The sequence below is a fragment of the Urocampus carinirostris genome, chromosome 17 (assembly GCF_059441175.1).
Source record: "Urocampus carinirostris isolate Australia breed hairy pipefish chromosome 17, RoL_Ucar_1.0, whole genome shotgun sequence".
Taxonomy (NCBI): Eukaryota; Metazoa; Chordata; class Actinopteri; order Syngnathiformes; family Syngnathidae; genus Urocampus; species Urocampus carinirostris.
Genome location: NC_142365.1, coordinates 1,587,633 through 1,605,129, shown reverse-complemented (window position 1 = coordinate 1,605,129; position 17,497 = coordinate 1,587,633). Strand labels below are relative to the sequence as shown.

General features: G+C 42.7%; 1 protein-coding gene across 2 annotated transcripts in view; it reads left to right on the top strand.

Moving 5' to 3' along the window:
* Window positions 1-17,497, top strand: part of ltbp3 (latent transforming growth factor beta binding protein 3) — a 78,229-nt gene that overhangs the window by 27,286 nt on the left and 33,446 nt on the right. The window contains exons 5-11 of one of the 2 annotated variants that reach the window (XM_088320459.1): window positions 6,581-6,667; window positions 9,288-9,404; window positions 9,485-9,631; window positions 10,832-10,939; window positions 11,001-11,057; window positions 13,941-14,018; window positions 16,650-16,775. In XM_088320459.1, the coding sequence (XP_088176585.1) occupies window positions 6,581-6,667; window positions 9,288-9,404; window positions 9,485-9,631; window positions 10,832-10,939; window positions 11,001-11,057; window positions 13,941-14,018; window positions 16,650-16,775 (720 nt within the window). Of the gene's footprint in view, window positions 1-6,580; window positions 6,668-9,287; window positions 9,405-9,484; window positions 9,632-10,831; window positions 10,940-11,000; window positions 11,058-13,940; window positions 14,019-16,646; window positions 16,776-17,497 lie in introns of both variants that reach the window. The other variant, XM_088320458.1, reaches the window with a different exon arrangement.

Here is a 17,497-nt window from a genome sequence, read left to right as displayed (position 1 = left end):
ACATTTTCACACAGGGGCAGATTGAATCACATTAGCAATTTAACTAAATGTACTCCATCGAAAACAGCCGAATTAGTGTCGTTGGAGTCTCTGGGAAGCCCTCTTCTGAAGTACTTTAGCTCTCCCTTCTTGGCCCACCTCTCCCCGCAAGATGGCGTCTCGGCTCCTCCCATGGGCGTGCCAATCTAAAATGGCCGAATTAGTGACGTTGGAGTCTCTGAGAAGCCTTTTTCCGAAGTCCTTCAGCTTTCTTCCTATTGACGATCTTCTCCTTGCATAAAGGCGTGCCGACTTCTCCCATGGGCGTGCCAAGGAAGCCCCCCCCTGGGCTTCACCATCTTGTCGAAGAGCGCCGTGATGTCTGGAACACTCAAAACAACACCAAGCGTTTCTACGTCATCAGGGACTTGTTCTCAAAACAACGCCTGCCGTCCTCCGTCAGAGTCCTGTTATTAAAATTCCCTAGTCGAAATATTCTGCATTTGGAACAGCGTGACCCGTCATTGAACTCAAGCCCAGTCAGTGAAAATCTTGCATTAAACTCAATAAATGCAACTTTTATTCAATTGTATAAAAACCTTTATAGTCAAATGTATGAAATCCTTCACCAGTTAAGGTTTAGCATGGGAGAACAACAATTTACAAATTTAGTGCCAGTGTTGGGTGTGGAGTTAAGAATGGACCTACAAAAAAATCCAGTCCAACCTACCGCGGGTATTAAAGCCCTACCTGGTCCAAGATCAACCAATGAACTTGACTTGAGGGGTGCGAGCCAGCAGCGAAACCCAAATTTCGTATTATATTTGTGAGGACTCGAGAGGAGAAAGGTGTGATTTTTAGGCCCGGGCTTAGAATCTTACCTCTAGTGGGGTATGTCACTGAAAAACAATAAATCATCACAGTTACTAGTTATCTCATTTAAAAAGTAACTCAGTTACCCCCGAGATGACTGAAACCAAAAAGTAGCACGCTACCCTGTGTCACAGACCAGGAACGGAGACGGGACCCAATTGCAGTCGTTTTACTCAGTTTTTATGAAGAAGGAAAACCACGATCCGATGATCGTTGGTCGCAGATGGCAGGAACGCGGAAGTGGCACTTTCGTGTCGAGCGAGGATAATCGTTGACAGCGAGAAAAACAGGTCGATGGCCGGGACGGAGGAGCAAAAACAGAAACGGGTCCAGAAAAGAGGTCGGCAACAGGTATCAGGCAGGAAACAGGATAGAGTCGGAGCGTCACAAAAAGCTTGCCTAGCTTGGAGCATAGGTTCGCAGACGGTCTGACGAGTTGTTTTCGTAAGACAAGAGTTTAAATAGAGTCCAACAGCCAATCGGGTCACGCCAACGGAATCGGCAATCGTGACACCCTGAAAGTAACTATGTAGTTACAAATTAGCGTAAAGACTTGTGTATCCCCTAAAACTGCTTAGACACATACAAAATAGATAATACACCGAGCTGTGGAAGCAGTAAAGAATATTTATTGTCTTGTGCAATGAAATAAATCTCCCGCATAAAACATGACACACATATGCGAATCATGAATCTTTTGATTACAAACTTTAGGGTTTCAAATCTTTAAAACTGCAGGGCCGTCTGGTCCTGTGGACGAAAGGGCCCTGGTGTGCCTGAGTTTGTGGTTGGAAAATGTATTTGTGGCAGTGTATTCCTGTCACGGTTGCCATGGCGCCCAATTGGCCCCGCCCGTGTGGCGCCAGCTGCGGCTCATGAACAGAATGGCTTTCCGTCTATTTAAGCTCAGTGCTCTCATTCTTTCTTTGTCAGTCTGTGTTGGGTCTAAAACGACCTCTGAAGTGTGGGAGGGCGAAAAACAATATTGGCTAACCGCAGAAGGAAATTCAGGCAAAGGATTGTTTAGTTTTTTAAGACTGCAGGTGGAGAAGGACCGTCTCGCTGGCTTTTCCCCAGCCTGCCTTTGTGTTTTATTGAAACAAGAAGACATGGAATAGTATTGGTATGTTGAGACAAAACGCAAAACCACCCCCCTCGGGTGGTCTTCACCTTCAGACAAAAACAGAGAGACTAAGAGATGCCAAAAGGGAACATCAAACTGATTAGAAATACACAACCTTGAGCAAATACGTTCAAGCCTACTTTACAGTCTGTCAACGAACCTCTGCCTCGCAAGACGTTGGTTTTGACTCGGTCCTGTTTCCTGTTGGCATTTCCTGTCCGGTATTGTTCCCATCAATTTTTGTCCTGTTTATTATTCTCTCCAGTTTTGGTTCCCGTCTAGTTTGTCGTTTTCGAGATCCTGTTTCATGATCAATCCTGTCTGTCCCGTCCTGTCTGATATCGACCCCATCTGTCCGTTATTAACTCGGGCAATTGGTATCGATCTTGTCGGCCTCTGGCTTCCTATCATTCCACGCCAGACTGCTGCCTAACGTGCATGACTCCCCATTTCCCGTCAAATAAAAGGCTTGTGTGAGAAACGTCACGCGTTTGAGTCCTGATCCTGTTGTGGTTCATGAGAGTCTTCTACATAATAAACATGATATTTCTTCCACACTCTTCTTATCCCTGACCCATTTTATCCCTGGGGTGAAATTAACCTTGTTCAGTGCACATTTTACACTCTGTAGAAAGGAGTATATACTCACTTGGGTAGTGTTCAATGAACACCGGTTATTGGACTGTGTACAGCACAGGTGTCAAACGGCGGCCCGCGGGCCAGATCAGGCCCACTAAGGGATTGAATCCGGCCCGCGAGACAACACTCAAAGAAGCGCAAGAGAAAAACGAGCTGCAAGTTGAAATATGTCAACTTGATGTTGCCAAAGAAAGGTGCCTCAAACAAAGACACTGTACTTGTATTTATTTCTCTCTCTCTCTCTCTCTCTCTCTCTCTCTCTCTCTCTCTCTCTCTCTCTCTCTCTCTCTCTCTCTCTCTCTCTCTCTCTCTTTTCCACCCCTTTTCTCCCACTCTGTCTCTGTCTCTTTCACTCTCTGTGTCTCTCTTTTTCTCTTCCTTTGTTCCTCTTTGACTCTGTGTCTTTTTAACTTCATTTGCTCTAACTTCCTTTTTTCTTTTTCTCTTTCTCTCTTCCTACCCTTTGCATTTTCTTTTCTCCTTTCTCTCCTTCTGTCTTTCTATTTCTCTTTGGATTTCTTTCTTCCTCTCCCTTTCTTTCCCCCTCCCTCACGACTTCTCTTTTTATCTCTTGTTTCTCACGCTCTCTCCCTCTCTCTCTCTTTTTCTTTCTTTGTCCCGTCTCTCTCCTATTCCTTCCCTCTGTCTCTTCTTTCTTTATCTCTCTTTTTCTTTCTCTTAAATCTACTAGTCCGGCCCCCGAGAGAATGCTTGTTCTATCGAGTGGCCCCCGAGTTCAAATGAATGTGACACCCCTGGTGTACAGTATTGTTTGGGTGGCTTTATTCGATGCGTAGCAGTATCTGTCTTCTATTTTTCCAGTTGAAAAAAATCTCCCGATGAGTTTCCTGAGTCCCCCCAAAAGAAAATGTCAGGCATTTAGGGCCCGTGCACACTTTCTGACTTTACCAATTGGATGCAGTCGTACGTGATCGTGAGGGAAAAGAAAGCAAATTCGAGGAGGGGAACGCCCGCCCTGCTGTCGAAAGCGAGGCAGAACGTGGAAAAGCGTCCGTGGTCACGTGGGCCGCGGTCCAATTTCCAGAATAAGTCGGCCCCGCATTCTTTCCGCTCGACTATCGCTCCAGATCTGTGCGCAGCGTCACATAATACGGCCTTTGAGGAAAGCCGTCTGGTTAGAATTTAGACCGCGGATGCTTTGTTCCGTCCACTTTCAGTTTTCTGGACTATTTTTTAACCCGAAAGATCTTTAGTTTCCAGTTTTCATTGAAAATATAATCCACAGCTTTCGCAAACTACGATTTGTTTTTGCATTTTATTGCATGAAAGTCAAACAAACTCCAAATTAGAGTCGAAGCAGACTCATTCGACATTCACCATTCTTGTAAAATCTATCATTAGAGAAGCAAAAGACAGCCGGTCGTTTATTTTGACGTTTTGGACCAAAAAAACATGGCCAGGCCAGTCAGGAACCAGAACCCAATCAGGACCCAAACGCGTGACGTTCTCACACTAGCTTTTTATTTTACGGGAAATGGGGAGTCATGCACGTTAGGCAGCGGCCTGGCGTGAAATGATAGGAAGCCAGAGACTGACGAGATTGATCTAAATTTCCCGAGTTGATATCGGACAGATGGGGACGATACCGGACGGATAATGAATCAGGATATCGAAAATAAACAGGACAAACTAGATGGGAACGAAAACTGGAAAGAATAATGAACAGGACAAAAATAGACGGGAACGAAACTAGAAACTGATATTAGACAGGACAAAAATGAACGGGAACAATACCAGACAGAAAATGCCAACAGGAAACAGGACCGAGTCAAAACTAATGACAGACTGTAAAGTAGGCTCAAACGTATTTGCTCAAGGTGTGTATTTCTAATCAGTTTGATGTTCCCTTTTGACGTCTCTTAATCTCTCTGTCTTTGTTTTGGCAGAAGTTCGTTGAAAGACTGACAAAGGAAAAACGAGAGCACTGAGCTTAAAATAGACGGAAAGCCAATCTGTTAACAAGCTGCAGCCGGCACCGCACGGGTGGGGCCAATTGGGTGCCATGGCAACCCTGACAAGACCGCGTCTTGTTTTATATTCACACCAGGGGCGTTACCAGGTGAGGGGCAGTGCCTTCCCACAGACACGCTCTGCCCACCCAAAGAAACCTGGATGTCACAGTGAGGGCAGTTCGAAAAAAATGAAAAAAGACGAGCTGAAGGAGAACAAAATAAAGTAAAATGCTTGAAAAAATAGAAACAAAAGAATACAAGAAAAGGGGAAAAGGAAGAATGAAAAAGCAGGAGAAGAAATAAAAAGACAAGAAAAAGGAAACGGCTAGAAAAAAAGAAAAGAAGAAAAAAACTTAAAACCTCAGTCAAGTCATGTTTACTTGTTTGGCGCTTAATTCCAAAGAGTCTCAAAGGGCTGCACAGACCACAGATTATTATGACAGCATCCCCTGATCTAAGACCTACATGAGGGCAAGGAAAAACTCAGAAATCTCAACATAAGGACAATGAACAAACCTTAAGAGGGGAAAAAGCTAGGAAAAAAAGAAAAAGAATAATGAAAAAAGAGAAAAAGGAAGGACAATACAAAAAAGAAGAAAAAGCAAGGAAAACGTATTAAAACACTAAAGAAAAAAGAGGAACAAAAGAAGATGAAAATTAATTTAAAAAGGAAAATGGAGAACAAAATCAGAAAAAAATGCTGGAAGGAATCAAGAAGTAAAACGCTGAAGGGAAAAGGGCAGTAGCTCGTCTTGGGATCAAAATATCGCAAGTTCGATTCCCGGCTCCTCTGTGTTTTATGTCGAAAAGTCCTTGGGCAAGACACTGAATCCCAATGCCCCCGATAGCAGGTAGTTGCCTGGCATGGCTGACTCCCTATTGGTGTGTGAGTGTGTGTGTGAATGGGTAAGTGTGAAGCACATTGTAAAGCGCTTAGGGAGGTCTTCATTGACTTGAAAAGCGCTATAGAAATGCAGTCCATTTACCATTTAGCATCTTGATTATCCTCAAAACGTTTGGAAGCTGACTCCCTATTGGTGTGTGAGTGTGTGTGTGTGTGTGAATGGGTAAGTGTGAAGCACATTAAAAAAGCGCTTAGGGAGCTCTTCATTGACTTGAAAAGCGCTATAGAAATGCAGATCATATACATTTAAGGAAAATAAATAACAAGAAAAAAAGCCGGGGTCCCTTTACTCAGTATAGTACTACTAATGATGTACTATTCCAGACAAAATCAATACAATCTATTATTCTGAATGGAATTATTTTTTGCTGGCACAACTACCGTGCGTTCGCTAAGTCAAAGTTACAGTGCACGAAGGTCAAAATACACGGGTTCCCCTGACGCTGTGTTCTAAACGCGGGATTTTGAAGTCAAGGTCGAAGTAGAACGAAGTTGAGTAAAGTCAGTAGAGTTTTTCGAGAACCGGCTTCTTCGGCTCGGCTCACTAAAAGGAACCGGCTCTTTCGGGTCCTAAACGGCTCTTCAGGTTGTTTTTGCTTCTTTCATCCCAACACGAAAAATTATGCACAAAATGACTTAAAGGAAGGGGAAATAGAACAAAAAAGAAAAAAAATACCAAAATGAAAAAGTAGTGAAAAGCTGAGAAAAAAAAGAAACAAAAGGAAGAGAAAAAAGAAGGAAAAATTCAGAAAAAAGCCAGAAAAAAAAGAAAAGAAAGAAACAATGTCAGGGAAGACCAGAACAGAGCAGGAGACCCCAGAGCGTTCGTACAATTCTTTATTTGGGGAAGCGTAAGGCCCTGCAACCTTTGCAATAATACACGAGTCAATTCATTCAAAAGTGAAAACATTTTTTGCATTGCTGGAAACTCAGCAAAATGTAAGTTGATGTCAAGTTTTGGACATGTTTGATCATGAATTAGTTGCCACACTTGGGATTGCCGTCGCTCACTGTTGTTTCAAGCGTTGCTCAGATCCGTAAGGAAAATGACAGGGAACATTGGGGTTAAGGTCTGGTCGGTGTCCGCAGATCCTTCGGTCAAGCAGAGCATCGTCAAGGACGAGGGATCGGCCTGCCCGCAAGGTTATAAGCGATACAACGCCACCCACTGTCAAGGTAAGCTTTGGATTCTATCTCCTTACTGATTGCTGTCAATTCCTTGAATCAGAAAATAGAATACTTCAAATCAGCTCTGTTCTATTGCAAAGAGAGCAGCAAATCTTGCTTATTTGAATCGATTTCTCGTTTTTTTATATGTGTTAAGATTTTTTTTTTGTAGTTGTAAGGTTAGAGCATTTATTCAACTTAAATCTGACTCCAAAGACACTTCTCTTATTTCTGAACCCTTACAGTTTGAGCATAGTCAAAAGCCAACGACGAGTATAGTCCACATATCAATTTACAAATCAAAGAGTTTTAACAAATCAGATCTCTGCTATAATTCATGCGGATGGAGTGTTTGCGCCCCATGACCAAGTCTCTGGCTGATTGGTCAGCACCGTGTTGATGCGATGATCCCGATCGCCCTTTGAAGCATTTGGAGAAGGGTGATGGGCCCTTGCCCCCAGTCGAGATGACACGCCATTGTTATCTACACAAACAAAAACCAAGGACGCGTTCCAAAGCACAGGCGTTTTTACGACAGCCTTGTCTCAGAGTTTGCCCTCCAACACCGAAAGTCCGATTTTAGAACAAGTATGTTTGACTTTATGTAAGATACAACAGTGTTTAAAATAGTATATAACTTCATAGTAAAACGGGAAAAAATGTTTTTAGTTGTCGAAGTAAAACGGTAAAAACAATATTTAAATAATATTCCCACTTTTTCCCCATTTAATACATATAGTATTTGTCATTTAACTCAAAATAATTTGTCAAATGATTTATAAAAAAATTCATCTGACACACTCAAAATATTGTATTTAGTAAGAGTTTAGTTATTTGATTGTTTTTTTTTCATACCAGATTTTTCTCCTATCGCGCAAATGGATGCTGAGACGTCCTAATCACATTTTTGCTTTAGCTGCGCAGTCTGTGTTGCAAATTGACACATTCTGACTGAAAGTGGTATTTAAAAAAATGACAGTGGGAAAAAAAGAGTAAAAAGTATGTATACCCAGTGTCTGAAAAAACATCTGCCCAGACGCCCAGGGCGAGCATCTTTTACGTCGGGTGTACAACTTACAAAACGTCGACAACTTTTTCAAGGAAAACAAAAAACAAAAAAACAAAAGATTTCTTTTCAATTCAAACGTTTGCTTTATTCCGATTTCGAAATGTTCGTTCGGTTTGGAAATTTCGAGTCGTGCATTTGCATATCATTTATGCATAGAGAACACGAGAAAAATGGAGAAGTGGTTAGGAACCAAGCCACAACCTCAGCCCCAGAAGAAAGATTCAAAAGAAGCTAACGAAATGGATGACGCTCCAAAACGTAAACGTACATTAAAAGCATCGTGGAAAGAGGAGTTCCAGTGGCTTGTAGCAGACTGTCCGCTAACTTTTTCTCATGAGTTTCAGACACTGATCGTATACCGTATTTATTCCCCCGTAACTAACGCTCATTTTCACAAGGTTTTATTCGTGCAACAATCAGTTGAAATATCGCTGACCACAAGAACAAAACGTTGCAACCTCGAATCAAACTACCGTCGAAGAACGGTAACTGCTCGACCACCGGTGATACAGCTAACATGTGAAAAGGCATTCCATTTGATCTCGTGATCACAATATTTGGTCACAGTACAAGAGACCGATGTTAGAGAATAGAGGGAACAGAAATCAACTCAGAACAAAGACAGAGAAACAGAAACGTGATAACATCTGGTTTAGAGATACACACTTTTGGGGAAGCCCACCTTACATATATACTGTAAATTCCGGACTATAGAGCGCACCTGATTATAAGCCGCACCCACCACATTTTAAGAGGAAAACCGATTTTGTACATACACAAGCCGCACCTGTATATAAGCCGCACGCGCCCACATTTAAACATGTAACACAAACACAAAATTAACCCAAACCCGACTTCAAGTCCCGCGATTGAAACTGAATGTCCTTCATTAAAGTTCACAGTCCAAAAATCACAGCCGGCAAAATGAACGGAAAATGATACCGGTACTTAAGGTTTGATGCAGACCTGCAGAGTCCGGGTCCTGTTGAAAGTAATCCAAGGAAAAAAGTGTATATTTCCAAAGGTAAGGGTGGGAAAAATATATCTATATCATGAACACATTTACTCACGCAACTCCTTTTTCTTTAACCAACTTTTTACCCCCTCTTCTTTCTTTGTCTGTCCCTCACCTTTAGCGGTCCCCACTTAAACTCGGCACCCCGCGTTTGTTCCGCCCCTCCTATTTAATTCACTCGTGCAAAACATATCAGAATAAGTGTCTGAAATAAATACAAATAAATACATTACAAAAATATACAGTTGCAAATACATATTATACATGGGTTACACATATTTACAAAGAAAGACGGTGCACCGAGAGAGTTTTCAAAGCTTTAATAATAATAATATAGCTTTGACAGGGCAGTTAATGCTAGCAACACTCGAGCGCCGCTAGCAGGAAAAATGACATCAATTGGCCGCATCACTGAATAAGCCGCAGGGTTGAAAGTGAGGGAAAAAAGTAGCGGCTTATAGTCCGGAATTTACGGTACATAGATATGTGTGCTTCTTCTTTGTGTATCCAAATCCCATTTCCATCTTTTCGCTCGACCTGGAAAGACATCAACGAGTGCTCCATGCACGGCGTCTGTCATAACGGAGATTGTTTGAACACCCTGGGGAGCTTCAAATGCTCCTGCAAAGCCGGCCTGATCCTGGAGGGGAACCGCTGCGTGGGTGAGTCCGTCCGCCTGCCGAAAGGGTCGGGGGCGCCCCGTCACCGAGCGTGTCCGGACCCTCCCCACTTTTGTCCCCAGCGGAGCTGGCTCAGTGCTTCCGGATGGTGTCCGACATCAGGGGTTGCGAGCACGCCCTGCCCAGTCGACTCACCAGGGATATGTGCTGCTGCACGGTGGGCAAAGCCTGGGGACGCGATTGCCAACTCTGTCCACAAGTGGGCACAGGTGAGATTTACAGTGGCTTGCGAAACTATTTGGCCCCCTTGAACTCTGTGACCCATTTCAGACCTCAAACATAAAGATATGAGACTGTCATTTTTTCAGAAGCATCAACAATACGTGGGACACCATCATGAAGTTATTGGATATTTCAAACCTTTTTAACAAATGAAAAGCAAAAAAGTGGGTGTGCAAAATGATTCAGCCCCATTGAGTTCATACTTTGTAGCGCCACCTTTTGCTGCGATGACCGCTGCAAGTCGCTCGGGGTAAGTCTCTATCAGTTTTGCACATCGAGAAACTGATATTTTGGCCCATTCCTCCTTGCAAAATAGCTCGAGCTCAGTGAGGTTGGATGGAAAGCGTTTGTGAACAGCATTTTTCAGTTCTTATTACAGATTCTCAATTGGATCGAGGTCTGGACTTTGACTTGGCCATTCTGACAACTCTTGGCTGCATCTCTGATCAGTTTTCTCCTTGTATGAGCTGAAAGTTTAGGGGGGGGGGTGATCTTGGTGGTGTGATAGTCCTACCATTTCAATATTATTGCTTGCACAGTGCTCTTTGGGAAACGTTTTTGTTTCCAAATCCAGCTTTAAACGTCTCCACGACAGTATCTCGGACCTGCCTGGTGTGCTCCTCGTTCTTCATGATGCTCTCTGCCCTTTAAACTGACCATCTTGGACGATCACAGTGCAGGTGCATTTATACAGAGACTTGAGTACACACAGGTGGATTCCATTCATCATCGTTAGTCATTTAGATCAACATTGAATCATTCAGAGCTCCTCACTGAACTTCTGGATAGAGTTTGCTGCACTGAAAGTAAAGGGGCTGAATCATTTTTTGATATTTAATGAGTGTTTGTGAAGCGTTTTGGGAAACAATATCGCGTCAAGTCAATAAATGCTTTTATTGAGAAGGTAAGGTATATTTTTTAGACCCGTGAAGCTCTGAACCCGCAAAAGTGGAACCGCGAACTAGCGAGGTTCCACTGTATATATATATATATATATATATATATATATATATATACTCAAGACCAAAAAGCTTTGAATATATGGAACCCAAAGTCCCTCATAATAAAGCAATCCAATTTTCGAAGGTTGGCCCCTTTCTGACCCAGTTGTTTAAAGTTAGCGCTTAAGCTAACCGCATGCTAATCGGGAACCTCTTGGTCCCATTTTGTCTGTATGTGTTCCTCAGTGGCCTTCAGCAAGATCTGCCCCGCCGGCAAAGGTTACGTTCTCCACAACACTCGAGAAACCGTGGCCTTCCCCTTGATGCCTTACCCTCACGATCCCGAGCCGGAAGGTAAAGCGCGTCCCGTCTTCGTCGCCCGATCCCGATTTCAAGACGACTCTTTTTGGTCCAGAAACGACGACCGCAGGGCCGCAGACGCCAGCGAGTACTCCCAGTCCTCGTGTTCCTGGTAAACTATGTTCGCTCCTAAACAGTGTTGGGAATTTATTATTATTATTATTATTAATATTTTCATGATCTTTTCCACCATTACAATATATTAGTCTATATTTTCATTCCGTTTTAATCATCACAGTTAATTGGTAATACAAAGCAGTTATCACTTCAGATTTTTCAGTTCACAATATTGTACACTATACAAAATAATATTGCTGAAATATTTATATATTCTTGCACTTTTAATCATCACAGTTAATGGGTAATACAAAGCAGTTATCACTTCAGATTTTTCAGTTCATAAATTCTTCGTGGTTTGCTGTCCCGCCATAGTGTTAATGCCTTCTCAAGGTCCAATCCATTATCATCCTCCTCATAGCGTCACCAGGAATATAATTGAGTCCATTTTGGCAGAAAGAGTTTTCTTTTGTTTATTTTCTTTCGTCGAATCGTTGCCTTCAACACACGTGTTTTCCTTGCCTCCGCAATCTTCTGAAGAATTTCTCCGCCGTTTTTTCGTGCCGGAATTATTGCCGTTGTTATCACTCTCTGCATTGTGTTCGACTCATTACCGACACTGAAGAAATGACCAATTTTGTGTTGATTTGCGCTTAATACTAACTGTTTTTTCGGAGGCATACTTTTCTTTCACTTGACGACAAGCACCACAACAATGACGTCATCTTGAAACAAGATCTCGTTTGCCGAGATCGGCAAAAACTCAACCGCGAGACCAAAACAACAATGGCGGATCTGCCTGACGAAAAGTTTGGAGTGCGGTAAATCTTTGTTAAAAAAAAAAAGAATAGAGTAATAATGACAATTTTGTGTCCAAAAAGTTGCGTTTTCCGCTCCCCCTAGTTGTTTACATCGCGTCTTTTCAGATCATGTCACCGTTTGGAATATCAACTCCCGAATCTAATATTTACTAATGTGCCGAAAGAAAAGGCAAACGGGGGCTCCGTCGCCAAAAATGCAAGCCCTTTATTCGAGGGCCCCCAACCAAAGGTCTCTATGATCCGGCTTTTGGAAGTGAACGATGGGATCTGGCTACCCACCAATCAGCAGCCGGTTCCCCAGAGATGCCTTATTTTTCTCTTGTGATTGGTCAATGAGCATTTTTGGGCGGGATTTCGTGTTGTTGACTTTAAATTTGTTGTGCAGATTTACAGTATACATATTTGAATTATATTCCCCCTGTCATGATGCTTCACCTGTGCCCGCTCCTTGGGCAACAACTGCCTCGGACTCTGATTGGCTCCCTGTCCCTATTAAAACCCAGTCCTATCTGTCTCCTTTTGTCAGTCCGTCTGCAAACCTCAGTTAACACTAGGAAAGCCTTTTTCGACCCTGACTCCCACCTGTTTCTGTCCCCCGGCTTCGACCCGTATTTGATCCTGACCACGTCTACTCTCCCGTCCCGGCTTTCGACCTCTTTTTCCCCCAACCACGTCTACTCTGCTTTCCTGGCTTACGACTCGCTTCTGACCCTGACCACGTTTTTGCTTGTAACACATTTCCTGACCTGTTTTTCCGTTCCTGACACGGTCATCGTTCGCCACGGAAGATCCACTTCCGCGTTCAGAGCGACTTGCTTCCCATGTTCAGCAATCACCGGATCGTGAGCGCAACCCTTTCTCTTTCCTCCAATAAAACTTGTGAGAAACGTAACGCAATTGGGTCCTGTTTCCGTTCTGGTCCTGACCCCCCCGTGTTTTTTAGTGTTTACGTGTTAATAGTTTATTTTTTTTCATCTTTTATCCCTCTGTTTTCTTTTGTTATTATTTTTCATCCCCTTTTTGTCTTTTTATTCATCCAGTGCAAAATGGTTCATTATAATTAGTGATGTAATGATGAAAGCAATGTAAACAACCTGAAGAGCCGTCCAGGACCTAAAAGAGCCAGCACTTTTTAGCGAAGCGTTCTCTAACAGTAGTCGAAATTCCCATCTCATTCCAGTCAAATACATCAACTGCTGTGTTTTTGCTCAGAAACTGTCAAAATCTTTGACGTGCAACAACTTATTTTTAAAGTAATGCAAATACCGTAAATTCCGGACTATAGAGCGCACCTGATTATAAGCCGCACCCACCACAATTTAAGAGGAAAACCGATTTCGTACATACACAAGCCGCGCCTGTATATAAGCCGCCTGCGCCCACATTTAAACATGTAACACAAAATTAACCCAAACCCGACTTCAAGTCCCGCGATTGAACCTAAATGTCCTTCATTAAAGTCCAAAAATCACAGCCGGCAAAATGAACGGAAAATGATACCGGTACTTAAGGTTTGATGCAGACCTGCAGAGTCCGGGTCCCGTTAAAAGTAATCCAAGGAAAAAAGTGTATATTTCCAAAGGTAAGGGTGGGAAAAATATATCAGATGAAGACATTTACTCACGCAACTCCTTTTTCTTTAACCAACTATTTGCCCCCTCTACTTTCCTTGTCTGTCCCTCACCTTTAGCGGTCCCCAATTAAATTCGGCACCCCGCGTTTGTTCCGCCCCTCCTTTTTCGTTCACCCGTGCAAAACATATCAGAATAAGTGTCTAAAATAAATACAAATAAATACATTACAAAAATATACAGTTGCAAATACATATTATACATGGGTTACACATATTTACAAAGAAAGACGGTTCACCGAGAGAGTTTTCAAAGCTTTATAATAATAATATAGCTTTGACAGGACAGTTAATGCTAGCAACACTCGAGCGCCGAATAAGCCGCAGGGTTGAAAGTTAGGGAAAAAAGTAGCGGCTTATAGTCCAGAATTTACGGTAGGTCACCAGGTACGTTGACTATAGAGGAGTTACTTACCCAGTTACTTTTTTGGAAGAAGTAGTGAGTAACACAAACTCATGCCTGAATCTGTTTCTGTGTTGCGTGCAGTGGTGAAACCCGTGCCCCCGACAATCATCCGGATGACGCCCGACAATGACCCCTTTGAGACCCAAACCAAAGTGACACGTGAGTTGAAGTGGCGCCCCCTGAAGGGGAAAAAAAGCATAACAGGAAGTGGCAAACATGCCCTAGTCTTTAAAGTCCTTCATACAAACGACTGGGCAGAAAATGCTACGAAGGTGTTTTGTTGTGAAACCTGACGGAATTTTCCTTCACAGTGTCACTCAGGGGTGTCAAATACACGGCCAGCGGGCCGGATCGGGCCCAGCGGTGGTTTTAATAGGGTCGCAAGACGGCGTTGAGAAAAGCACAAGAAGAAAAAAATATTGTGTTACTTTTAAAATTGTCCATTGATGTTGCTAAAGCGAGGTGCCACTTCGTTATTAGTCTTTTCTATTTCTGTCCCTTACTTTCTCTATCTCTCATATTATTTCTCTTTCTTCCTTTTTTCCATCCTTCCTTTATTTCTTCCTATCTCTTGTTCTTTCTCTTGTTCTTTCTCACATGTTATTTCTCTCTCTTTCTTTCCCTCTCTATTTTTCTATTACTTTCTCTTTGGTCCCCCTTTCTCTCTCTCCCTTTCCTTATCTCTCTCTCATTTTCCTCTCTCTCTTTATTTGACTCTTTTTCTCTCTATCTTTCTCTCGCTCTCTCTCTCTCACTTTTTTCTTTCTTTATTTTTCTCTTTCCATCTTTCTGTTTCTCCCTATTTTCCTCTCTTCTTTATACTCTTTCTCTTTCTCACTTTCTTTCTCCATCTTTCATATTATTTCTCTTTCTTCTTTATTTCCATCCTTCCTTTATTTCTTCCTATCTCTCGTTCTCTCTCTTGTTCTTTCTCACATGTTCTTTCTCTCTCACTCTCTTTCTTTCCCTCTCTAATTTTCTATTACTTTCTCTTTGGTCCCCCTTTCTATCGCTCCCTTTCCTTATCGCTCTCTCTCTTTATTTGACTCTTTTTCTCTCTATCTTTCTCTCTCTCTCTCTCTCTCTCTCTCTGTCTCTCTCTCTCTCTCACTTTTTTCTTTATTTATTTTTCTCTTTTTATCCTTCTGTTTCTCCCTATTTTCCTCTCTCTTTTCATACTCTTTTTCTTTCTTACGTTCTTTCTCCATCTCTCATATTACTTCTGTTTCTTCTTTATTTCCATCCTTCCTTTATTTATTTCTTCCTATCTCTTGTTCTTTCTCTTGTTCTCTTTCACATATTATTTCTCTCTTGCTCTTTCTTTCTTTCCCTCTCTATTTCTGTATTACTTTCTCTTTTTTCTGTCTCTTTCTCTCCCTCCTCTCTCTTCCTTTCTCTTTCCCTCTCTTTCTCTCTCTCTGTCTCTCTCACTTTATTCCTTCTTCCTTTCTGTTTCTCTGTTTGTTTCTCCCTTGTTTTAATCTAATGTATAATAGCCCCAATTTTCACAGCACAGACACTTGACAATGACATATTTGCAAAAAACGATTGATAAATGTTTAATAACATTTTAAATTTCAAAAAGTGACATTGGATCATTCCTCACGGCACACCTGACGATCTTTCACGGCACACTAGTGTGCCGCGGCACAGTGGTTGAAAAATTACTGCTCTAGGTGGTTAGCTGGCGTTTTGGGGTGTTTATAGTTTGTTCGATGGGTTTTCACGATGAAGTATCTCAATAGTTAGTAACATAGTTTCATGAGCTTCCATTGACACCCTGACTGTGAACAGTACTTAAGAATGTGTCCACTCTATACTAAACTGAACCAAAAATTGTCTAATCTGCGTCAGATAAATTTTGTCTCATAGGCCGAAATTTTTCATCAAAAGAGCCACATTTAGCTCTCGAGCCATAGGTTTCTGACGCCTTGATAAAGTGCTGAGTGAGTGTATACACTTGGAAGTACGCTCGCTCTATAGCCAGAGTGTCAAACAGGCGGCCCGCGGGCCAGATCAGTCAGGCACGCTGAGGGATTGAATCCGGCCCGCGAGACAAAGCTGAGGGAAGCGCAAGAGAAAAACGAGCTGCAGGTTGAAATATGTCCACTTGATGTTGCCAGAGCCAGGTGCCTCTCACAAAAGCTGTACTTGTACCAGCTCAGTAGCCTAGATGGTAGTGTGCCCGCTTTGAGACTGGGAGGTCGCTGGTTCGCGCCTCGGCCGAGTCATACCTAATTGGTAAAATGGCGGCGCCCTCTGTTGGCTGCGGCTGCATCGGCTCGCTACAACGGGTCAGGTGTATCGACATTTCGTTCTGTGTACATTGTTACAAAGAATGACAATACAAAGGAAATTATTATTATTATTATTATTGTATTGCTCTCTCTCTCTGTTCTTCTTTGTCTCTTTATCTCTCCATGCCTTTTTACATTCTTTTGCTCTCTTCCTTATTTCCTTTTCTCTCTCTTTCTTTTCCCTTATCTCTTTCTCCCCTTTTCTCTTTTCTCTCCTCTTTCTCTCTATTTCTCTTTGCATTTCTTTCCTTCTCTCTTTCTTTCCCCCTCTTTCACTATTTATCTTTTATCTCTTTTGTGTCTCACATTCTCGCTTTCTCTTTCTCCCTTCCTCTCTTTCTTTGTCCCACCCCCTCTCTTTTTCTCTTCCCCTCTTTCTCTCATTTCTTTCTCTCCCTTTTTTTTCTCTAATCTTCTAGTCCGGCCCCCGAGTTCAAATGAGTTTGACACCCCTCCTCTGCTGCCATGTTTTGTGTTCCCTCCCCCGAAGCAGAGACAGACGAATGTCGGCTGAGCAGGAACATTTGTGGTCACGGAGAATGCGAGAACAGCCCGGACGGCCGCATCTGTCACTGTCACCCCGGCTACCGTCTCAGCCCGCAGAGGAACATCTGTGAGGGTAAGCCATCTTATGGGGATAATGGATGCACCGAGACTTTTATCCTTTTTTGCTTTCCGGGCCAATTTGTTCTCTTCCTTTCTCAAACGGCATCTTCTCGTTCGTTTGAAGCTCGTGAATGTGTGACGTTTTGAATATTTGATGAGAATCGGAGTGGTGTTCATTTTGCCGGAAGGACTTTCTAACATTTTTAGTTTCGAGGTTAAAATCTATTATTCCTCCTTCCCCTTTATTGTGCTCCCTACTCAATCAATCCGTGTTCACCAGAAGATAAAGACGAGTCCATTCCTCCACATAGCAAAGGGCAAGGGCAAGACTAAGGGACACAAGCCACTTTTCACAAAGATTGGTCGGGAGAGCCCTAGCTCTTCTCTAGTCCAGGGGTCAGGAACCTTTTTAACACAAAGAGCCATAAAAAGCATAAAAAATATTTTTAATAAACAGATGCTTCCCGCACCACCGAGGAATGTTTCGGCCAGCCAAGATTCCCGCCGATTGGCCGATTCATATCGTAGCGTCTTTCATACTGTATTGTGACCGGACACCTGCTCTGCATTCTGTCTACATCTTGCTAAAAAGAGTTTGAGTCCAGCTCCTATATTTATGATGCCTAAACGATGTATCTCTTTCTCTCTTTGGCTCGCTCTAATAAAGGGTTAGGGTTAGGGTTGCCCCCCTCCTCCCAAAAACCGGTGCGACAACACTTGGCAGATTTTCGCTTT